Source organism: Grammomys surdaster, unplaced genomic scaffold, assembly GCF_004785775.1.
Source record: "Grammomys surdaster isolate TR1022 unplaced genomic scaffold, NIH_TR_1.0 125985, whole genome shotgun sequence".
In the NCBI taxonomy this organism is placed as follows: Eukaryota; Metazoa; Chordata; class Mammalia; order Rodentia; family Muridae; genus Grammomys; species Grammomys surdaster.
Window position 1 is genome coordinate 1,894,468 of NW_021620801.1, and position 24,854 is coordinate 1,919,321.

Here is a 24,854-nt window from a genome sequence, read left to right on the forward strand (position 1 = left end):
GGCAGGATGGCTCAGGGAGTAAAAAAGTCTTTGTGATTAAGCTGATTGAACTTGAGTTCATCTGTGGGACCCACCTGGTGGAAGGAGAGAACTGACTTCCTAAGTTGTCCTCTGACATGCATGGGAGGTCACACACAGATGATAAGTAAATGAAATAAAAGAATTCAAAAGAATACTTATGTCTTTGTAAATTGCATGTTGGTGTGTAAGCAACATGCATTTTGGTGTCTTTATTCAGGTGTGGGCTTGCGTGTTTCCTGGGATGTTTGTGAATCTGAGCTGGATGCAGTACTTCTTCCCCTTCACATCTTACCTCCTGTAACTGTGATCTGTCATTGCAGGACTGACTAGTACTACTAACATGGTACTGCAAAGATAGCTTGGTGACTAGTCTGTTGTTAAGAAATAGTGTAGATTCAGACCACTCCATTTAGTCTGTTGATGCTCCTAAGTAGAAGTAAGAAAGAAGTATGGCCGCTATTAAGAGGGATAATGAAAAGTACTTCTAATGTCAGTAGCTCAGCTTGGTTAGGAGTTACTATGTGGCAGGCTTGATGTTAAGTGTTCTGCATGCTGTGTTATCTGGGGGTAAGTGTTCGATATCCTTTCTCTATGGAGACAGCTTCTTGTTGGTTAATGGGGTAGCTCTATGGTGCAGGTGAAGGCGCTGCTTCAGGCGTTATCTCCATTACAGTTCTGTCTTCAGAATCCCTAATGGCCACGCACAGCTGCTGATGACACTTCAGACTCAAGATAGATTTCATGAAGTTTAAGAGCCTTAATTTTTGCTGGGCCACAGTACTTTTATATCAGGGCTTATGCTACTTTTCAGCAAGAGTTTATATGCATTGTGACATCCTGAGAATTTGCATTTCTTTAGGACCCTCCTGGATATTGAGTCTGACTCGTTTGTGTACAAGGACCTTCCTGATCATGTTTGATATTGGCTGTTGTTTGCTAGCACTTGAACTAGCTAGCCAGTGCTTTCTTCTTTGCTCTTCACAGTAGTCTTGGTATGGCCACTGGATCTGGATGTGATAAGAGAAGAAACTGAGGAATAGAAGCATGAATTTCCCCAATGCCGCCAGCTTGTACATCAGCAAGAGGCTTTAAACCAGGCGTTACTGTAGTGTGTTACCATGTGAGCATAGACCATGGGAACACAGATACCACCTCCCCAGATTAAAAACTTGCTTCTAGATTAGTAGTGACTTGAGCTTTAAAGAAGAAGCCCTGTCTTCAGATGGAACGACTGCATTCAGGAGATGAAAACAGTGTCTTAAGGCTGTGAGTCATGTCTTAGTTGGAAGACTTTAAATTCCATGACTTAAAACTAGAATTGAACCTAGTAGTAGGCCCTGTTGCTTTCCCTGTCATCTGCTTCCAGTTTCTTTGAGGTCTAAAAACACCTCGTCTGGTGTGGGACTTCAGGTATATTAATACCAGAGTTGAAGTGTTGTTAGTAGTGGGGAGTGAGAATGCTGCATTGGTGTTCCAGGGAAGCCTCATTCCTGGGGTTCAAAACTTGGGAGATTCTTCCTCATCTCTTCTCTGTTGTTGAGTCTCACAATGCATCAGTGGAGGTGAGGTATACCATGAATGAGTGATAGGAGGAGGTAGCTTGTTGGTTAATGATTGTGACTTGTTAATTCTGTTGGTTGGGCAAGCCTTTGTGTTAGATCCTGCTACTTGCAACAGCACACGGGTCTTCCTTTTGTCTAATGGTAGTTTAGAGAGGTTCAAGTGAGAAAATGTGTGTGATTCTACATAGATTCACCCACACTGTTAGGAAGCTGACTCAATGATAATACCTTGCTACTGAGGGACAAGGCATCCTCTTTACATCTTGAGAGCAGCACCTGTCCTGGAGAGGCCTTGTAGAGAATGTTAGTATTGTGCGACATTTCCTTCCTTCCTTCCTTCCTTCCTTCCTTCCTTCCTTCCTTCCTTCCTTAATTTTTTTTTTTTTTTTTTTAAGACAGGGTTTCTCTGTGTAACCTTGGCTGTCTTGGAACTTGTTCTGTAGACCAAGCAAGCTGGCTTGCCTCAGACACACAGAGGTCTGCCTTCTTCTGCCTTTTGTATGTTGAGATTAAAGTGCTACCACTGCCTCGCAAAATTTTCTGATTTCAGAGAATTTAAAGGAAATACTCTGTTCTTTTTCAAAATAAGATAGAAACAATTGCATTGACTTAAGAGAATTGAAGTTAAATATCTTGTGGCTTTCTTTTTCAAGCTCCCAATTGAAGATGTATGCAGCTTAGCATCCCAGTCACTGCCCATTGAGCTGACTGCTGTAGTGCCTGAATCTACAGAAGACATCCTCTTAAAGGGCTTCACTTCCTTAGGAATGGAAGAAGAACGAATTGAGACTGCACAGCAGGTAAATGGTATCATCTTTTCTGTGGACATTGGATTATTCTAGGTGTCTCAAGACAAGCTAAAACAAGAAGTATAACTCACTTGCACCAGGGCTACATGTATCCTAGGGAGTCTATGAACATAGCCTAGCACTTGTAGATGATACCATGATATCACATGTCAAAGATTAGACACCCTGAAGGCCACTAGTATCAGGTCTTTGTAGAACAGTCTTGGTTTTGTGTTAGTTTTGAGTGTTTTTAAAGTGACCTTATTGCTTATCTTCATTAGAGTTTTATTTTTGTGAAGGGCCACCATGACCATGGCAACTCTCATAAAGGGAAGCATTTAATTGGGGCTGGCTTACAGTTTCGGAGATTTAGTTTGTTGTTGTCATAGCAGGAAGCATTGTAACACACAGCAGACATGGTGCTGGAGAAAGAGCTGACAGTGGTACATCTGGATTGGCAGGCAGTAGGAAGTGAGATACACTGGGCTTGGTTTGAGGGTCTGAGACTACAGAACCCACCCACATTGGCACACTTTTTCTAACAAAGCCACAACTACTTCAACAAGGCCATACATCCTAATAGTGCCACTCCCTGGTGACCAAGCGTTCAAATCTATGTGCCTTTGGAGACCATTCTTATTCAAACCACAACACTGCCCAGTTATATTGACAATACAGATAAAAAAAAAAATAAGATAATAGAATAACCTAATAGGGCTGGAGAGATGGCCTAATGGTTAAGAGTACTGGCTGCTCTTCCAGGGGGTCCGGGTTTAATTCCTAGCATCCACATTGGGCTGCTCACAGCTGTTTTTAACTCCAGTTCCAGGGAATCTGATGCCCCTTCTCACATTTGCAGGTGTAAGACATACACACCAAAACACTCATACTGATTTTGAAAAAAATTAAAAAGATGATAATTATTATAAAAATATGTACATCTAGATACGCATCCGTATCTCCTCTACTTGTTTCAAAATCTAAATTTTTTTAGATGAAAGTTTATAATTATTTTACAGTAATGTAGCATGCATTTTGGTGTTTCCTTACTGCTAATTACAAACTTAAATGTGTAGTAGTTTCTATAGATAATTTTCCTGTTTATTCTTTCTGACTTGTTAAGACAGTTAGAGCTATCTATGCCAATATCACTCTGAACACACTGGATCTCTTCTGATCTTGGGAACTATGCAGGGTTGGGCCTGGTTAGTAGTTGAAGGGGAGAGTTAGAGCTAGCTGAGTCAGGAGGATCACTGGTTTGAGGCCAGCCTGGATATATAGCAAGTTCAAGGGCATCCTGGGCTACATAGTGATGCTCTGTCTTTAAAACTAAAACACAGACAAAAAAAGTGGTAAAGCAGAGGCATTTCCAAGTGAGACGTAAAGCAGATACACTGGATTGTATGCACGGTAAGTCAAGAGAGGCAGCGAGGCAAGGCAAAGGAGAGCTCCTGCTGGAGGTAGGCCCACCTACATCTGCTGCTGTTGGAGAGTTGCCTCAACCTACATCTGCTTCTGCTGTAGCTAGGCTGACCTACGTCTGAAAGTCAGCTCCATTACTTAGCGTCATTGTAAGTTTTGGCAATTTATTTACCTTTTTCAGTCTTTAGTTTCTGAGTCTATAAACTAAGGATGATTATATACCTATCTCTCATGGTTTTAGGAGAATTAAATACCACATGCAAATATAGTGTGTAGCAAGCACACAATGAATGCTTAGGAACTGCTGGCCAAGGTAGATGAAAAGTGTATTCCCTTGATGTTGACCCGCTTTGAGAACTGGCGAAGGTGGGCGATGTTGTGAATGTTATTGGACATTTGAAGCCATCTTTTGTCCCCTCCCACATCGTCTTAGTTCATGTAAAATGGCAGGTTTCAGCATGGTCCTTTGGTCTGATGCCCCTGAACTGTGCTCCTGCCCTCACTCTCCTCCCTGACTTTCCTCACTCTTGCTCACCCTTCTCTCCTTCCACAGACAATCCTCTTCTTTAAGACAAAGCCATCTGTATTAAATTCACACTTTTACACTCCTTTTAAAAGTTTGAAGCATCTAATATGTTGGGTTATTATTTATATATGATAAAATTTATTCACTTTAAATGACAGCCAGATGAGTTTTGGAGAGTGTATATACTGATATAACTACTTCTATCAAGAAATGAACCTGCTATGAACCTATTTTTGTGTTTGAATCAGGATCTCATGTAGTACAGGCTGGCTTTGTATTCCTGATGTAGCCCAGACTGGCTTTGAACTCTTGATCTTCCAACGTCTACTTCCTAAGTGTTCTAATTATAGGTGTGTCCCAACATACTTGGCTAAAATAGAAAACAATTTTATCATTACCCTCCTCCCCCAAATGAAAATTTGCAAATTTCTCAAGTAAATTTACTCTTTTACCTGTTTTGTTTTTCTTTTCTGTTTTCCCCTTCCTCTCCCAGTGTATCCCAGGATGGCTTTGAACTCATGATCGTCTTGCTTCAGCTTTCTGAGTGCTGGTATTGCAGGCATCTATGACCATGCCAGATTTTTATCAATTTTTAAATAATGGATGATTTCTTATAGCATTGGTATAGGGGCAGACATAGCCTCAAGTCCAAATTCTCTTTCACTTTGCATTTTTTATTTTATGTGTGTGGATGTTCTGCCTCCATGTCTGTGTCTGTGTACCAATTACATGCTTGGTGCCCTCAGTAGCCAGAAGGTGTTGGATTCCCTGGAATTAGAGTTGTAGACAGTTGTGAACTATCATGTGGGTTCTGGGAATTAAATTGGGTCATCTGGAAGAACAACCAGTGCTCTTAACTACTGGGCTATCCCTGCAGTTTCCCCAAAGTCCATACTTAATTTACTATGTGATTTTCAAGTTTATATTCTCATCATCATTCTTATTAGGTAGCATTAATATTTACCCAATGCCCTATGCTAATTCTTCAAATTTGGCAAACTAAGAGCCAGGTACCAGTTTCTTAAGAAAAAACACTTATTTTTTATATGTGTCTTTTTTTGTTTGTTTGTTTGTTTTGTTTTGTTTTGTTTTGTTTTTTGAGACAGGGTTTCTCTGTATAGCTCTAGCTGTCCTGGAACTCACTCTGTAGACCATGCTGGCCTTGAACTCAGAAATCCACCTGCCTCTGCCTCCCAAGTGCTGGGATTAAAGGCGTGTACCACCACTGCCTGGCTTTATATGTGTCTTTAATACTGCTCTTGACTTGACTCTGGAAATGACCAATGCTTCATATCCTTTGCTTTTCCTGGCATATAGATGCTAAATATTTAACAAAGCTCTAAGCTAATTATTAGTGACTAAGTCCTAGAAATAAGATTCAGTTAGGTAATGCCTGCCTCTTAGTTTGTTCTCTCCCATGTCATTAATTTCCATTTGTTCATTTTAGTTTGGTTAACGGAATAATACTTTTGTTTTCCAGTTTTTCTCATGGTTTGCAAAGCTGCAAACTCAGATGGATCAGGATGAAGGAACTAGATACAGGTATGTGTGGATCCTTTATTTGTTGGATATCCTGATTTTTGCATCAGAAGTCATCTCAAGTTACCAAAACAACTTAACAGTTGAGTTTTCCTTACGACTAGCCAGGGTGAGGATTAGGATTATAAATGATTTTAGAGAAAGACCACAGAAAGGATGTGGGTCAAGAGTTGTGTGGGAAATCTCTGAGGTATTTGTTGTTCAGAAGCATCCATCGGAGGAAGACCTTAATGAAGGTCATTTCGACTGAGTATGCTAGTGTATGCTTCGAGCAGGGGAGGGAAGACACTGGGCAGGTTCTTTCTGAGTTTAGATTATGGGTTCTGCATTTGTGTTCAGTTAACATTTATTTAAAGCCTTTGTCATTGTTTTGTTTTTGTTTTTTTAAGACAGAGTCTCTCTCTGTATCCCTGGCTGTCTTGTAACTCCTTTATGTAGACCAGGCTGGGTTTGAACTCACAGAGATTTGCCTGTCTCTGCCTCCCGAATGCTGGGAGTGAAGGTTGCACACCACTATGTTTGGTGTATCCGTGGCTACTATTGCTAGGCAGTGTGTTAGGGGTGTACAATCCCACTTTCTCTATAGCCAATCATCAAGAAATGTTACCATCCCCATTTTACAAATGGCCAGACTGAGCTTGGACACATTAATTGCCAGTGTCATTTGGTCTTACATAGAACTGCAGTTTGGACCAGGGTCTTCTAGTCTCAAATTCAAAATTCTTTTCACATCCTGTGGCCTTTGGAGGTGGCAGTCATGTGAAGGAGTAACTTTCCTTGTTGCCTTGGGATGTCCTAGTGTCCCTTCTTTGGACATTGACACCAGTGATTTATTGACTTACATGCAAGAAACCAGGTTGTGGCTCCAAGGCGAATTCCTTTTGTTGCTTGTGTTGTCAGTGATTCATCTTCCTCAGCACTGAAGTAGTGTATGGGCTAGCTTCACTGTGGTTCTGAGTGTTAGACATTTACAGCTGTGGGCCAGAGTTTCCACCTGATATTTATGCCTTTGGAAAAACACGGGACCTTATTGTTTATTGACTATGCTTATTGGGGGAAAATATTATTGCCAATCCCCTTTTGGTTCTGTTTTCTAGACAGATGAGAGATTACTTGTCTGGGTTTCAGGAACAGTGTGATGCTATACTGAATGATGTGAACAGTGCTCTTCAGCATCTGGAGTCACTGCAGAAACAGTATCTTTTTGTGTCCAATAAGACAGGAACGCTTCATGAAGCCTGTGAACAGCTCCTAAAAGAACAGGTAATTGGGAATCAGGGAAGAGAGAGAGGGTCAGTTAATTCATTAGTGATGAGTGCTGTTTAACTTTAGTTTTCTTAACTTCTCCGAGAAGATCATGAAGGTCGCTCTGCATGAGACTGTGCTAAACATGCAGACTGCTGTAATGGGCAGAGCCAGAGGCAGATTTTCTTGTTTTGATCTGCTAGGTGCAGCTACAGAGTGTACTGGTTATTTTGTTCTGTCCTTTACTACTGACATTTTCAGAGTGATTGTACTAAGGGTGGGTTTTTGTTTGTAATCGTCTGCCTGAGGGGGTTGTACTTAAACTTGTGAGTGCAGAGAGAACATTGAAGTTACTGTATTTCAGAATTTTCTCTATTTTTTGTGTGTTTTTAAAAGACAGGTACTTATTTTATAAAAGACCATATAATACTAATTACAGTCTTCTTGTTGATGGGTGCAGAAATTCTTGAGCATGATTCTGAAGACATACCTAATTTAAATGTCAGATATAAATCTATTCAAAGTAGTTTTGACGTTAGGGTACTGATTTCATATATTTTTATATTAATTGATTTTTCTCTTTCGAATGTGAGTCGGAGCTTGCTGATCTTGCCGAGCACATCCAGCAGAAGCTGTCGTATTTTAATGAGTTGGAGACGATTAACACAGTAAGTGCTTTGTATTTTTTTGTAAAGTTAGTGATCTTATATTTCCCTTTGTAGTAATCGTCAAGCATATAAGTGATACTTAATAGTTGGTCACTGAAGTAGTTTCTGATTTAAGCAGTGGATATACCATTATCAATTTAGAATTTTCCCTGTGTGATTCCAATAGGATTTCTTAAATTGTGTTATTGTGACTGGATCTCTTGTTGAGTACGTGTTCTAGGATTTTCCCTGTAAGCTGTGAAAATGAGGACAGTAAATGTCCAGCTTTAACTGTTGCTGTGTTGAATTTTTATAATCCTGTCCACACATTTTTAAGCCAATTCTCATGTTCAGTTTGAAGAACCATATAGTCCTCATAGAGCAGATAATTAGGGCTTCTGAGTAAATTATATTCTATGTTTCTGACTTATAAGTTAATCATAATTATTTATAAATCATACTATTAAGTTATTAAAATAATTGTAATTACTACAGTCTAATATTAAAGCCATAAAAGTAAAGCTGGCAGCCATTTAGACGTGGGATGAAGTGTGAATTGGTTCATTGGCAAATCACCTTAATATCAAGGAAGAATAAATGGCTAGTAATATTTGGCTTTTTCTTTTTTTCTTTTTTTTTTTTTTCTGTGCTGGAAATAGAACCCAGGGTCCCATGAGCTTTCTTGCAAGTGCTGTGACTGCTAGTTAATCTTTTAACCGTAAGAGTGTGGTCCATGACCAAATGTAGGCATATTGTTGCGAAGTAATAGACAGTGGGATGCTGGGCCCCTGATGTAGAGTTCAGTTTAGCACTGCACAGCAGCATAGCAAAAACACTCTCTGGGGCTCTTTTCTGCTTGTTTATTTATTTATTTATTTTTTACTAGGTTGACACTAATTAGGTTGCTATACATGGACCACAGTTGAGGATATTTCAAGACTGTTTTATTAACCTAAAAGTATACTATTTAAAAATATGTTAAATTCTGGTTGATAATTTTCAGTGTTTACTCTTTTGTTGCTGTTAATTGATTGTTCCTTTTCCTTCTACTTGAAGAAATTGAATTCCCCTACGTTGTCTGTGAATAGTGAAGGATTTATCCCTATGTTGGCCAAGTTAGATGATTGTATAACATACATTTCATCTCATGTAAGTCATATTTTTATATTCTAAAAAATAATGACGTTTCTACTATATCTCTTAGGCTATGCAATCATTTTTTCCCAGTGGGAAAAATACAGTCAGCTCTTTGTGTAGCTTGTCCTGTGTGAACTCAACAGGTTGTGCGTTGTAAAGAACGTTTGTTTGTACTAAACATGTCCAGCCTATTTCCTTGTTTTCATTACTCCCTCCCTATTACAGCATAATAGCTGTCCCATAGCATTTGTATTATGTCAGTCTCGTATGGAACTGGGGGATGATGTGGAGTATAAGGGAGCAGGTATTTGGTATATAAAACTTCTGCACCATTTTATTTAAGGTATATGAGTACTCTCTTATTCTTTGGGGTCTTAGAACTAGTGCTGTATGAATATTGAGGAATGATTATATGTCCATAACACGCTGAAGAAAAGTGTGCATTTTTTTTGTTACTGTTCTTTGTGATATACACAGTACTTTTGGCTTCTGAGAATTCCTGGAGTAGAGAAGGCCCTCACTGATTCAGCCCTTATCCTACTTAAAAGGATGTGACATTTTCCGGTGTTCATTTACGGATGTGCATGATACTCTTAGAAATACATTACTTGGGTGGGGGCGCAGGCGATGCCCAGAAGGACAAGTCCTTTGATTTTATCCCTCTCCTGATCTCCCAAGGATTTCCTTCTGCTCTTAGTTTTACTAACTCAGTTTTGTTTCTAGTAGGGTCTTAACACTAGCCTCAAAGTTCGTGGGGCACTGACATTTAACTACTTGTAACTGCAAATGCTGACTGAGTCCCTATTTTGTGACCCAAGTCATTGATTCAAGTAGTCTTCTTCATGGAGCTAATAATCTACAGAACTTCCTGCATTGCTTTGCATAGAGGACACCTTGGTTGTCATTGACAGTTTGCTAATTGTTAATATTTATTTCTTTTGTAAATTTCCTTGTTTTACAGCCTAATTTTAAAGATTATCCTGTATACTTACTGAAGTTTAAACAATGTCTTTCTAAAGCTTTGCACCTCATGAAGACATATACTGTGAACACACTGCAGACTCTCACAAATCAGTTACTAAAAAGGGTGAGTTAATTGATCCTGATGTCAGCTTGTTTTTTATTTTTGACTTAGTTGCCTTCCACAGTCTTTATCTGAACTAATACTGTATAATTAAGCAAGGATCTATGCTGTAGGTTCTAGACTAGGAAAGTACGGCTGTGTCCTCTAGCTCAGCTGGTAGAGCCCTTGCCTGGTATTAAAAAGTCTGCTTTCAACCCCTAGCACCAGAAGAAAAAATTAAAATGAGGAAAATTCATTTTAATTATCCACCATTTAAACTTACTCACTTGTACTGTTTTTGGTTTATTTTGTACCAATATTTTTATGAAAAAGCTAAAAAGAATGTTTGAGGTAAGAAGTAGCTTATATTTCTTTCTATAGCTTATTGATTAGTGTTGGGTTCTACTCATAGTTCTTGGACTTTTACCCTCAGAGCGCATGGCTTTGGCCATGGATAACTGTTACAGTGCTTTGACTGCACCCAGAGCTTTGGACACACCAGAGAAGCACTTTACCACTGACCTATACATTTAGCCCATGGAGTTTTGAGACAAGGTATCACTGTGTTGCTCAGCCTGGGCTTGAACTTGTGGTCCTCTTGCATCTTGGATGCTTGAATTGCAGACATTTACCACCGTAGCCTGGAATATCCATATGTCTATCAAGTATATCCTCATGTTTAGTGTTATATTAGAAACTGATGGTGGAAAAGAGAGCTCATGAGCTCCTTGGTGTCACAGTGATTTACAAATAACTAGTAAAAATGATGAGAAAACTAGTTACAAATCAGTATATGCTAGGTAGAAGAGTAACACACACTGACGAGGTTAGGAAATAAGAGTAGAGCTGTTTAGGATGGTCACTGAATATATTTTCTCCGAAGAAAACAAAGCCGGAAAGGCTGCATTTCTTTCTTTCTTTTTTTTTTTGGTTTTTTGAGACAGGGTTTCTCTGTGTAGCCCTGGCTGTCCTGGAACTCACTCTGTAGACCAGGCTGGCCTCGAACTCAGAAATCCACCTGCCTCTGCCTCCCAAGTGCTGGGATTAAAGGTGTGCACCACCACTGCCCGGCATGCTGCCTTTCTTTCTTAAGCTCACTTTTCAGTTGGACAGACCTATGATATACAGACCTTGGACAGTTCAAGGCCAAGTCTGTGTAACTAACTCAGTGAGGCCTGTCACATGGCAAAGTAAGACGAAACGAAACTAAAGATAGACTGCGATGTGCTTAGAGGTAGGCCAGTGTCTGGAGTGTGCTGGCCGGGCCTTGGGGCTGTCTTACCTCAGCAGAGGGAAGCAGTGAGGGAAACGTAAAACGTTTAAGTCTGAGTGCAGTTATACTTATTGCCAAAATTGAAGTAACACAGGATACATTTTATCTATAAAGGGAAGATGATAGCACCACTAATTAGATGATAGCTATAACATGTTAACATATATAACTTCTTTTAGAGATTTTCTCCTCTAAGATTTGTTAGGTATGGAGGCCAAGCAGTAGATGGATGAAGTGATTTGTGTTTCTTTTCTGGGTGAAGATGTGTTTGCTAATATCTTTCTTCTCCATGTTTCTTCAGGACCCCTCATCAGTCCCTAATGCAGACAATGCCTTCACACTATTTTATGTGAAATTTCGAGCCGCTGCCCCTAAAGTCAGAGTAAGTCTGTTGACACATATTGAATGTTGTTAGGAAAAATTTCAGCCAGTCCTTTGGAAGGCCATCCTGTGCCTTACTCTCTCACTTATCCCAGGAAATGAACTTGAGTGAAAGAAAGGCATTTCAAGTCTCCAGAGCAGGAAACTCTTCACCCTTCCTGTGATGCTCAGGGCGGTTACTAGATGAAACCTTAGATTTGGGGGTGGTGGTGGTGGTGGGGGTGAGATGGCTCAGATCTAAAGAGCCTTGCTGTCAAGCCTGATGGCCTGAGTTCAATTGCCGGTGAAGGACAGGACCAACTCCTGCAAGATTTACATACACAGATATATTCTCTCTCTCTCTCTCTCTCTCTCTCTCTCTCTCTCTCTCTCTCTCTCTCTCTCTCTCTCTCATGCACACACATACACACATACATGCGTGCGCTTGTATGTGTATGTCTTAGTTGGGGTTACTATTGCTATGATGAAACACCAGGACCAAAGCAATATGAAGAGGAGAGGGTTTATTTGGCTTACACTTTCACATCACTGTTCATCAAAAGGAAGTTAGGGCAGGACTCAAACAGGACAGCAGGAGCTAATATGCAAGCCATGGAGGAGTATGCTTATTAGTTTGCTCCCCATGGCTTGTTCAGCCTGCTTTCTTATAGAACCCAGGACTACCAGTCTAAGGATGACACCACCCGTAATGGCTGGGTCCTTCCCCATCAATCACGAATTAGGAAAATGTCCTACAGGTTTGCCTACAACCTGATCTTATGGAGGCATTTTCTCAATTGAGGTTTCCTGCTTTCAGGTGACTTTAGCTTGTGTCAAGTTAACATAAAACCATCAGCACACTCACCAAACAGATGTAAAAGGAAATGAAGCCGAGATTTACAGTGGATTTGTGGGTGTTTTACACGGCAGGTTTTTAGAGACTTAAGGACATGCGTCTGTTGTAACTGCACTTGAGGGTGTTACTAGAGTCTGACGGGAACAGGAAGGAAAAGCGACCTACAGGCTGGTCCATGAAAAGTAGGAAACAAGCAGCTGATCTGAAGCCGGAAAAGGGTTTGGTTAGATCCCCACCTTAGAGAGGACACTTAAAAGAAATGGATTACAGTAAAGAGAAATCCAGAAGTAGGAGGAGGACCCCTCAACAAGCACAGTTTGCAGCCATTCAAGAGAGGAGTAGGATCTGGACAAGGCTCTGGTCGTGATTGTATGAGGGGAGGTTTGGGCCGCCCTTCCTGAGCAGTGTCTGCTGTTTAAGGGATGGTCAGTATATCTATCCTGGTTAAATTAGAAGTGGCGAGCAGTGGTCAAAAGCCAGTGTTTGTATCTGTTATGCTAGTTGAGAGAGTTTACTGGGGCTAACAGATGTATATTCTTTTTGTCACTAGAAGGAATGTTACATTTTTGTTGACAGGACTTTATGTTCTTTCTTGAAAGTCAGCCAGTTAAAGGAGAATGATTTTGTTTTTCAGATGGAAGACACTTGGTTTTGTGTAGAAGACTGAGGAAGAGGTTGATGAGGAGATTTGGGTTGTGCCTGATTGGTTTCTTTTCTCTGTTAGTTAAAAGCCAATATTGAATATTTGATTTGGAAGGAAATGGTTTAAGGTGGACTTAAGGTAGTGGGTGACTATTAAATGATTGCCCAGCCATCAGTGGCTTTACCACTTTTTAAAACATAACCAGTTAGTGTACATGATGGGGTTGCATTTGATTTATGATAGAAAGCATAAACTACTTAGCTAGCAGTAGTCTCAATGGAAATATGGGATGAGTAAAATGACAAAAGTATACCAAAAGCCATGAGAGATAAAAAAGACGATAAAGCTGTCCTGGCCCTGGCTGTAGAGAGTTAGGTTTGAAATGTCCGTTCTTTTCAGTGTAGTTTATTGGTTGGAATGTATTGTTAACTAAAGTTAGGCTTTTTTTTTTGTTGTTTTTAGATTTATTTATTTATTTGTGTCAGTGTTTTGCCTTCATGCTTATATATGTGCACGACATATAAAAGCTGCCATGTGGGTGCTGGGAATTGAACCTGTGTCCTCTGCAGGAACAGCCAATGCTCATAACTGCTGAACTATTTCTACAGCCCTGAAGAAAGATTTCTTTAGGTCAGCAAGACAGAACAAAATTTTGGAAAATGTAGTGTTGTTGATTTAAGAATTCACTGACAGATCACTGACATGAAAAATTCTAGAAGTAAGTAAAAACAAAGATCTAGAATTTTCTACATGTATTAGGAAAATTTATTAAGTATCTGGATTAAAAAGACAAACTTTTTTATTTTGTAACATTATCAGAATATATTATAAGTGGTCTAATAAATATTAGATTAGTAAGTAGACCCCCAAAATATAACTAAGAATTATTTGAAAAAAAATGACCAGATTATAGGATTAAGGATATAAAAATTAAGAATTCTAAGTCTTTTTTTAATAATCTTTCTTTTTTTCTATATTTATTTATTTATTTTATGTATATGAGTACATTGTCGCTGTCTTCAGACACACCAGAAGAGGGCATCAGATTCCGTTACAGATGGTTGTGAGCCACCATGTGGTTGCTGGGAATTGAACTCAGGACCTCTGGAAGAGCAGTTCATGCTCTTAACCACTGAGCCATCTCTCCAGCCCAGAATTCTAAATCTTAAATAGGAAAATAAAGGTAGAAACTGGAATGTTTGTTAAGAAAGATACATATCTATTATAAATATATATAAAAATATATAAATATCTATTATAAAATGGCAGATAACTCACAAAGTGTGAGGAATGCATGCCAGTTAAGACTTTTTTGTCTTGAGAGATTTCAAATTAAGGTACAACAATGTTTTGAGGTTTCAGTGATAGCAATACTGCTGATAGGGTGTAAGTGGATTCCTCTCCAAAAAATAGTTTTAGCAGAACAGATGAAAAACACACAGAGTCTGTCTTTCTTCGATTCAGTGTGTTGAAGTGCCCACAAAGTGGTGCTTACAGAGGAGTTCCTCGGGAGCTGGAGGGAAGGCTAAGTGCTTAAGAACACTGGCCACTGTTCCAGGGTGTCCAGGTCCGTTCTTAGTGGCAGTTAATCAAGAAAGTATAACTCCAGTCCTAGGGGATCTGATACCTTCTTGTGGTCATACATACAGGCAAAACACCCATACACATAAAAATAAATACAACTTTGGGAAAAGAAATCAAGAGAAAAGATTAGATACTCATGATGTTGTTTGCTTTATGGAATCTCAGAGAAGCGAGCCTTCCTGCCTGGCCTCTGATATAGCAGAACACCTATCTGACACCAGACTGTGAATTAGTGGCTATGAGTCTTCGGAAACAAATGCTGGGCACAATAGTTGGTTTTGAGTACATCTACCCACAGGATAATATACAACCATTTCATATGATGTTATATTCATTTATTTAACTTTTGTTGCTATTGCTGTTTGAGATAGGATACTGCCATGTATGTAGTCCAGGGTGACTTCAAACTCACCATTGAGCTCAGGCTGTCTGGGAGTTCCCCAATGCTTCTTTTGCTTCACCTTCCCCAGTACTGGGATTATAGGCATATGCCACTATAACCAGATTTATGTAATGTTTTAAATTTAATAATTTTTTGAGTGTTTAGTAGGTACCAGGTGGTATATAAGGCTTTCTGTGTTCCCCCACCATGTTCTATTATTAAAGTGTTTAATGATAGAAAAATATTTATGAAATGTTGTTATAATATTTATTCATCAGATTATAGAGCTAAATATAGAGTACAATTCCAGTTTTGATTAAAAAGAAAGTATGGGGCTGGAGAGATAGTTCATTGGTTAAGAACACTGGATGTTCTTCCAGAGGACCCAGGTGCTCACAACTGTCTGAAACTCCAGTCTCGGGATACAATGCCCTCTTTGACCTCCATGTGCACTCACGTGCACAGACACACATGCAGGCAAAGCACCCATACATATAAAGAAAATTAAAGGGAAAGAAAAAGCAAGAAGGAAAGGAAATGTGCTAATTGAATATAAAAACTCTGAAAAATATATACTGTGGTATTGAGCGTGATTGCTTCTTATATGTCATTTTTATGATTTTTACCTTTTTCACATTATTAATTGAGGGATACCCACTTAACCAGTAAGCAATGGGAAGTACAGTTAAGACAAGTGGACGTATAATGTGTACTTCCTTATTTTACAGGCTCTAATTGAACAAGTAGAGCAACGATCTGAAAAGATACCCGAGTGAGTACTCAGCAGTTCTTGTCTTCCTGTCCTGCCTTCCCAGTTCTTTGCTCTTGGCAGTTTCTGAGCAGCTGCCTCCCTGTCTGTTCTCAGCCAAATAGTCTGTGTAGAGAACAGAGTCTCAGCATGACTTAGCAAGTGTATCTTGGTGATAGTAGTGCAGTGTCCTTCTTTCTCAGTCAGGCAGGTGTGAGTTCTCTGTTGAAGAGGATCCTTCCTTAAAAGACCAGGCTTTTGTATCACTTCATTGTGGTTTCTGATCTATGTCTATATTCCTGAGTGTTTTTTAATGTGTGCAAATGAGAGGCGGCCATTATGGCTTTAGAAGCCTGGCAACCTATTCAGGAATTTAGGATTAGATTTAATTTTTGGATAAAAATAAAAATGTATACAATCTATACTCCAGTCTATTTCTTCTAGTTGACCGTATTGTATAGTCACTGTCCGTAGTGATGGTCTCATAAAGATAGTTTAATTCAACCATCTCGTGTACTTTGGCCTTATTCCTCCCGTACCCTTCCTCTCTATCTGTTAGTAGTCCTCTCCTTTCTGCAGCTGCCCCTCTACTTTCATGTCTTGTGTGTGTGTGTGTGTTAAGTCCAACCTCCACACAGGAGAGGAGTCATACAGTATTTCTCATCTTGTTCTCTGTTTGCCTCCCATCAGATACCAGCACCTGCTCAATGATATCCACCAGTGTTACCTTGATCAGCGGGAGCTCCTTTTGGGCCCAAGTATTGCCTACACTGTCAGGGAGCTGACCAGCCAAAACAACAGAGACCATTGTGCCTTGGTGAGTGAGTGCCTGCTGGTAGACACGTCCTGCGCTTTGCTGGCTCACCTTATTAACAGCAGCACTCTTTCCCAAGTCTGACTCTGCTCCTGTTACTAGCAGTTGCCTCTAACCTTATTTCTGTAGCCTACAGCTTTGTGGGCAAAGTAAGTCATATTGGACTCAGCAGGCTGGTATTGTTCTGCTTCCCAAATCAACATTTTTTCCGTCCTGGAAATTAGTTCTTCAGCTTTGTAAAATAGTCTTGCTTTTGTTTTTTGTTTTGTTTTGTTTTTTGTTTTTTAAATATGAAGATTTATAAGTATGTGGTGTTCTTTGTATACATCTTGGAACTCATCTTTGGGAGATAGTAGATTTATGTTAAAAATGTAATTTATATGTATTTCTTTTTTCTTTTTTTGGTTTAAGGTAGGGTCTTACTATGTAACTTAGATTGGCCTTGATGTTTGTTTATCTCACCTCAGCCTTCTGATTGCTGGGATTGCGTGTCTGTGCTACCATGCCTCAGCTTAGTTCTCCATGCAGAAATGGCCTTTTGTTTAGTGTGACTTTAATTCATACTTTAGAAAAACACATGAAAGTTCTTTTTTAAAGTACCCCCTTTTATCTAGAAAATCATGTTTATTTTTGAGAATTTAGAAAATAGAACAGTAAACAATTAAAAATTGGATCTTATTTTGCAGTAATCCATTGAGAACCACCCATTTTCTGTTTTCCAGAGAGTTGCTTATGAATATATGTGTGTAATATCTTTGCAAGCAAAGTATAGCTTTATTTTTATAGGAGCTGCAATGTGCGTGTTTGTAGGTGGGCTGTGTTTGTTTTGCAGGTTCGAAGTGGCTGTGCCTTTATGGTCCATGTCTGCCAAGATGAGCACCAACTTTACAATGAGTTTTTCACAAAGCCAACATCAAAATTAGAGTAAGTGATGCATGGAATGGCTCTTGTGGGTAAGATTTGATTTGCTGTTGGCAATAATGGAACAATATAGTGTAGATGTATTATATATATCCTAATATATTCTACAGTTAACTGCAGTGTTTGGACTTTGTTGTGTTTGGAAGTAGAATATTGTTGATTGTGATTATTTTTTAAAGTCTATATTGAAAGGCAAGCATGCTTTCATATTTTTTGTAGTAACATTTGGAGACATTCTGGGATGAAAACAAGAAGTCTAAGTCTAAGAACTAAGCCCCGGGATATGGAGCCTTTACCTACACCAAGTATAGTAGTTCTTTCTAGTTTAGAAATTCTATGTGGCTAACTGATGAACAGTACTTATAAATATACATGTTTTTTGATAATCTTTTTTAAAAAGTGATGTTTCAGGTCCACTGTTAGTCACTTGACTCTCCCATGTTGGTTGGTTTGTCTCACAAAGCTCCCAAGATTATGACTCATTGAGGAAGAGAAAGACATATTTCCTGATTTTGGTTGGTGGTTCCTCAGTGAAGTACTGTATGTGGAAGAAAACAGTCTGAAGAAAACACACACCTAACCTTGTCACTTCAAATGCTTCACATTTTTCTGAATACTTGATGGGCCCAAAGTACTTGAAGCTTTATTTTTCTTAAGCATTTGTTTTTGGTTGTTGTTGTTTTTGTGAGTTTCTTTTGAGAAAAGAGTTCTTCTATGTAGTCTTGGCTGTCCTGGAATTCACCCTATAGACCAGGTTGGCCTTGAATGTACAGAGATCTGCCTGCCTCTGCCTTTCAAGCACTGGGATTAAAGGTGTGCTCCACCATGCCCGGCTAGTGTTTGGTTTTTGTTTGTTTTTTTTTTTAAGTTTGAACATGTGTTTGGTATGTGTGGAGGTAACTGTTTGATCTGTAGTAATGTAGAATATAAAAGGTAATAGTGTTTACTGGAATAATCTATATTTTGAAACAGTATAAAATTAGTGTTAAAAGTTGTAACCAGTTGACTTGTGGCTGGGAGCATCTAGTTTGAACTAACTGTTAGAGATGAAGTGTTGATGTGAGCTTTTAGAGCAGCAGTAATTTACAGACGCATTCTCACTCCTCACTCTAGACTGTGCCCAATACCATTTTCCAGGTGGTATTTATTCGTCTTTCTGGCTAGAAGAGGTGCACATGGGAAAAATCCTGAACACTTTACTATTAACAACTGCATTTTGTTCTTTCAGTGAGCTATTGGAGAAATTGTGCGTGTCACTGTATGATGTGTTCCGGCCATTGATCATCCATGTCATTCACTTAGAGACTTTGTCGGAGCTCTGTGGGATTCTTAAAAATGAAGTGCTCGAAGATCATGTACAGAACAATGGTAAATATACAGAAGTGGTCACTTTAAAGGACTTCTTAATTGTATCTGTGGTTCAGTGAATGTGAGAAAAATTGGACTTTTCCTTCATAGCCTCAGTTCATACACACTTAAGGTTTTTTTAAGTTTTAAAAATTTCAGGTAGAAGGCTAATGTTTTGGAGCTTGGGTTGATATCTCCCTCCTTTTCAAATAAAGGTGTGTCTTCATCTGGAACTATTTAATGGTACAAATTAAACAGGTAAGGATTTTAAAATCTGGCGAAGTCAGTAATGAAGTTGTCACTTTCCATTTTGGCTTTGGAGTCCAGAGAAACTGAGCTTTGGCTTTTGTTAGAGATCTAGCACATCGGCCTCAGCTCACTTCATGCCTTTGATTGGAAACAAGGGGTTATTTAGCATCCTTAGGTGGTAGTGCTCCATCATCTTCCGTCTTGGTGAAGAACAACTTTTCTCTCAGCACTTAGCTGCCTGCCCAGCTCTCAACTACTGATGAGATTGCAGTAAAGAACATGGTTTTGGTGCCTTGGAAATCCTGAAACGGTCTGTGTGCTGGGGATTCATCTCTGCTGCCGTTTCCATCAGTAGAGGCCATTTCACTCCTCAGAGTTATCTTTCTGTAGTTAGCTCATTTCTGTGGTATGACTTCTCCATCCCAGTGCTTCTGAATTTAGGGTGATTTTTAAAGTGTTGTGAATGTTTTCTATTACTGTGCAGTATCTCTAGTGTCTGACCCTTGGAAAGAGATTACTGATTTATGTTTAACATTAGTGGCTTCTTAGAAAGGGAGAAACACGATATGAATTCATATTTCACTTTTTTCTTTGTAAAATGTGGGATCAGTTTATTTCTAAAATGAGACATGACAATCCAATTAATAAGCTGTCTTAGCTATCTTGTAGTGTTGGCCTGAAGCTATATGAATTAACTTAGCACAGTGTACTCTTAAAACCTAGATTCATTATGACTGTAAATAATATAACTACATTTTCAGAGTCCTGGGAAGAAGGTGGAAGGCCAATTTATTTTCCCACGTTAAACCTGAGGCAGTTGAAAGCTATCCATTACATTTTTTCTGAGGTCATTGAGTCATATTGGAATAAAGTTCAGCAGCAGTCTCTGAAGCAGAGTGGTTCATCAGTCTGAGTGGTCAGCAATCTCTGCTTAGCTAAAAGGAAGCTGCAGTGGATAACGGCTTTTTTTTTTTTTTTTTAAAGCTGAACAACTAGGGGCATTTGCAGCTGGAGTAAAGCAGATGTTGGAAGATGTACAAGAGAGACTTGTGTACCGAACCCACATCTACATTCAGACGGACATCACTGGCTACAAACCAGCGCCTGGAGATCTGGCATATCCTGATAAACTAGTCATGATGGAGGTGGGTCTCTTCACCTGGTCTTCATCTGCTCACTGATCCCACACAGCTTGTGGATGTTTTATACTAGTTGAAATAGAATATTTCTCTTTAAACTGTCACTCAAAATATAAAGTCAAATGTATTTGCCATAAAAGTCATAGGAAATGAGACTAAAGAATTGAATACAAATTGTTAGTTTGTACTTATGTTGGGTAACCTTTCTGTACAGCTTTCTCTCCTTTGTCGGATGTGTGCATTTTTATCTTTTAAATTGAATTAGTGCTTTCTGCAGTTTCTCATATTTCTTTGTGAATGGCATATAGAAGGGCTGTTATAATAGCAGCCACCACAGTTAATGATGTTGGCGTGGGTGGCCCTTTGTTGTACTCCTAAAATTATATTGTACCAACTTTGGATTTATGGCTTGAAGGCTCCAGTTGCCACACTGACCCTTCGGACTATTGTTTATTTTCTCTGACCTTTGGGTAGAGTTCACAGACTGCCTATGGTATCAGTGCTATGGCAGGGTTATTAGAGTGTAGAACTTTTAAAGTGAAAACTTACAAATAAAAGCCAAAGTATTGTTAGTGATGCAGTGAGCTCTCAATGAGTCCAGCACAGTGTCTTGTTTGCTTTTACCTGCTTGCTCTCGTCACCTGTTTTAGGGAGGGTTTGTTTCAGGCATTGTTTGAATCTGTAAATACTTTGGCACATAACTCTGGAAGGTCAGGGTGGTTTTATTTTTAACACAATCATAACAGAATTTCTCACTTAAAAACAACAGTGTTCCTACAATTCTGGGTTCAGATACCCAGGGTTTCAGAATCAGCACTTGTTAATGCTCTTGTCATAATACCTTATATTTTTGTCAGTATGGTTTGTCACCTAATCATTTGAAAGTAGTAAAGTACTTAAATAAAATTATTTGTATGTATGTGTGCAAGCTTATGGAGGCCAGAAGAGGGCACAGGACCTCTCGGAGCTGGAGTAGCAGGCAGTCGTGAGTCACCAACCTGTGTGTAGGAGCTGAGAACCAAATGAGGGGCCCTTGGAAGAGAATCATGTCATGTGGTCTAGCTTCAGAGTTGTTGCTCTAGCCCAAGCTAAAGACTCTCGATACTAAACTCCTAAGCACCTTAGTTTTTTATAAATAAAAACTTTGCTTATGGCTCATGACACATAGAACAATAAAGTATAAAAAAATGAAGTTAAGGCTTCTCCTCTACTTTGTTTTGTGTTTTATTTTTATTATTGACTGTTTTAAAGAGACCAGGTTTTGTCTCATTGTTCCTTTTATTTATTTATTTATTTTTAAATTGTTTTGGTGAGAATAATGAATGGCTGACGTTTACTTCTTCATTACATCAAAGGGACATAGCGTGAGGCCTTACCTTAAGGGCTGAGGTGGTGATTATGAAGGAGTATCTCTACTTTGTAATGATACTATTGGATAATACTTGAGTATTATAGGAGTCCCAGAACATCTGTTCAGCTGGTCCAGATCTTAAGACACAAAGAAAAACTGCACCTGAATGTTCTTTCTTGTTTCTGTATGTAGCAAATTGCACAGAGTTTAAAGGATGAGCAGAAGAAGGCGCCTTCAGAAGCTTCCTTTTCAGATGTACGGTTAGAAGAAGGAGAGTCCAATAGTTTAAGAAAGTCTGGTATGTTATGATGTCTTAACTTATGGCATCTATTCATTCAGTTAACTAATTAACCCCATTGTGGACTGTGTCTCGGCTGTATTTCTTTCCCTCTCCCTCTCCCTGTCCCTTCCCCTCTCCCTCTCTCTGAGCCAGGGTTTTATGTAGACTAGGCTGTCTTTGAACTTTCATCTTCCTGGTTCTGCTTCCTGGATGCTGGGATTACTGGCTTGCTCCACCGTACTGCATTTGCAGTGCTGAGGGATCATACCCAGGTCTTTGTGTGTTCTAGGCAAGGACTCCACTATCTTTAAGAAATTTAAAATTAGAACTTTGATTGAAGAATGTCCTTATTGGAGGGATTAAAGATTATCCAAGTGTTACATGATTTTGAAAAAAATGTCTACCTTCAGATCTTTTATTATTTATTTAAAAAGTTTTCCCCTTTATTTTATTTTATGTGTATGGATGTTTTGCCTACATCTGTGTTTATGTACCACATGCATGTAGTGCCTATGGGGCCAGAGAGGACATCAGAGCCTCTGGAGCTGGAGTTACAAAGGGTTGTAAGCTGCCGTGGGGTGCTGGGATGAAATTCAGGTCATAGAAGAGCAGCCAGTGCTCTTGACTACTGAGCCGTTGCACCAGCCCCTCCTCAGAGATTTTGAACAATCCAGATTTGGATTTTTTTTTCCTGTATTTCTGTGTATTTCTATATATCCCTGGCTGTCTTGGAACTAACTGTGTAGATCAGACTGGCCTCAAACTCAGAAGTCTGCCTGCCCCTGCTTCTCAAGTTCTGGGATAAAAGGCTAGGCTGCCACCAAAACCTGGCCAGATCTAGATAGTTTTTTTAAAGAAAGAAATATTTATTTTGCAACATTATTAATTCATCATATACTTTTTTATTATTGAAAAAAACAAATGTATAGAGAAGTTAGAAGAAAAAAATTAATACACATATGTACTACTTAGATTTGAGACAGCATTTATCATAAATGCACATAAACATACCTTTTTGGCACCTTCATTGGTGTTCACTGCTTATAGATCTTCTAGAACCTGCTTGTGTTCCTCAAATATGCTGTTGATTTATTCCATAAAGATTATTAATCATAGTTTGTGAAAAAAACTGAGTGAGATTGAGCATATATGTATATATGGACAGCTGGAATCTGTGTGTGTGTGCATGTGGACTCCAGTTTTTTTCTTTTCCTTCCTTCCTTCCTTCCTTCCTTCCTTCCTTCCTTCCTTCCTTCCTTCCTTCCTTCCTTCCTTCCTTTTTTAAGTCTTACCCTTATCTTTAGACTCCTAGGGTATTTTTTATTAAACATGAGGGGGAGGGAAATTGATGATAGCCAATGAAAATAAATAGTTTATAGCTGCCATGTAAATTATTGTATGACAGATATCCACATGCCTGGAGTATATGTTTTTTTTTTTTTTCTGTTTGGGTTTTAGGTTCAACAGACTCCCTCAATCCTAGACCACAGACCACGATTTCTCCAGCAGATCTTCATGGGATGTGGTATCCTACAGTTCGAAGGACACTTGTCTGTCTCTCCAAATTATATAGATGCATAGATGTATGTGTGTGAATTCTTATATCTTTACTGTGACTTGTTTATTCCAGAATTTGCTTGAAATATTTTTAAATTTAATCTACTTTAAGAGCCTGATGCAATATTTTATTGATATTCTTAGAGGTATGATTTTTAGATATGGTGGTAATTTGAAGGTTGATCTATTTTAAGGGCTCCTTGAAACTGTGGGTAAGTTTTAAATATGTGTTTATATTTGTATCTTTCTGAGGACCAAGGCTGTAGTTTTTATCAAATTTTAAAGGAGTCCATGACCATGAATAAGTTTAAAATTACTAATAATTTGTCTGCTCTAGTTTCTAGTTGAAGAAGAGAGATTCGGGAATGTGAAACAATACAGAGATGCCACATTGGCATAATAGTTAGTATTAACTGTAGCCACCCTAGTCTGTCTTTTGTTGTTGAGACTGGGTCTTGCTACGTAGGTGGTTGTAGCTGACCTTGAACCTGCAGATCCCTGTGCTGGCATTTCAGGTGGCATTTCAGCACCATGCCTAATAAATCAGTTTTGCACTTAACTTTCAGCCAGCATCCTTAACACATAGTGTGAGATTGCCCATGTTCCTAGCCATGAACAAAGTTTAGTTACTTCTGAAGTTAGCAGAATTTTTTTTGAAGCTCCCTTTTAGACCATGCATTGGTTTTGAGAAACAGTTACTTTAGCCATGCTGATGTAATGTTATAGTTGTTATTCCCTACAGCGGCAGATTTGGCTACATATTTGCTGTCAGTGGTTTACGTTTAAAGCAGAATAGTTTTATAAATTTGGTGGTTTCAAATATTTATTTTTTAATTGATTATAATCCTACTGAATGTGAAGAGAAATCACACATTGTCCAGACTCCACTACTTTTTAAGAATATGGCTCAAAAGGAATAGGTGTGAACTCTCTGCATCATACCCAGGCACGCATGCTGTTTCATGCTGCCGCTCTAGGGAACAAACGAGGCTTCACACTTGTCACCCATCAGTCACCCATACTCCTCTGACTTAAACTGTGGCTTGTAGATCTCTTCCAGTGTGGGCTAGGAGGATGTTTGACATCTTTGCTTCTTCAGGTTCCCAGTAGGGAATAAGGCATGAGACCAGGGTTCAGAAATTTCCTATTGTGGAGCCAAGATCCCAAGGGAATGTGCAGGAGCCATGCTCCACACACGCCCCAGACCTCAGTGCAGAAAGGTTTAGTCAGCAGTCATAGGTGGGTCCTAGGAGGTTACTCCATCTGCTTTGCTTTGCCTTATGCCTCAAGCTTACTTGTTCTTTTATCACCTGCCTGATATCCACATCTTCTATTGTTGGCTTTTAAGGCTGACTGATTGAGCCTCACTCTGTAGCCAATATTGCCCTAGAACTATGTAG

The 24,854-nt window shown here is 39.1% G+C and overlaps 1 protein-coding gene across 2 annotated transcripts in view; it reads left to right on the forward strand.

Annotated features, from left to right (window-relative positions):
• Cog3 (component of oligomeric golgi complex 3) overlaps positions 1–24,854 on the forward strand; it is a 51,089-nt gene that overhangs the window by 4,851 nt on the left and 21,384 nt on the right. The window contains exons 2-15 of one of the 2 annotated variants that reach the window (XM_028754241.1): positions 2,237–2,383; positions 5,800–5,861; positions 6,956–7,121; positions 7,697–7,771; positions 8,807–8,899; positions 9,849–9,974; positions 11,525–11,605; positions 15,777–15,820; positions 16,487–16,613; positions 17,443–17,534; positions 18,760–18,899; positions 20,112–20,272; positions 21,810–21,915; positions 23,356–23,480. In XM_028754241.1, coding sequence (XP_028610074.1) covers positions 2,237–2,383; positions 5,800–5,861; positions 6,956–7,121; positions 7,697–7,771; positions 8,807–8,899; positions 9,849–9,974; positions 11,525–11,605; positions 15,777–15,820; positions 16,487–16,613; positions 17,443–17,534; positions 18,760–18,899; positions 20,112–20,272; positions 21,810–21,915; positions 23,356–23,480 — 1,545 coding nt within the window. Of the gene's footprint in view, positions 1–2,236; positions 2,384–5,799; positions 5,862–6,955; positions 7,122–7,696; positions 7,772–8,806; positions 8,900–9,848; positions 9,975–11,524; positions 11,606–15,776; positions 15,821–16,486; positions 16,614–17,442; positions 17,535–18,759; positions 18,900–20,111; positions 20,273–21,809; positions 21,916–23,355; positions 23,481–24,854 lie in introns of those variants that run through there. The other variant, XM_028754243.1, reaches the window with a different exon arrangement.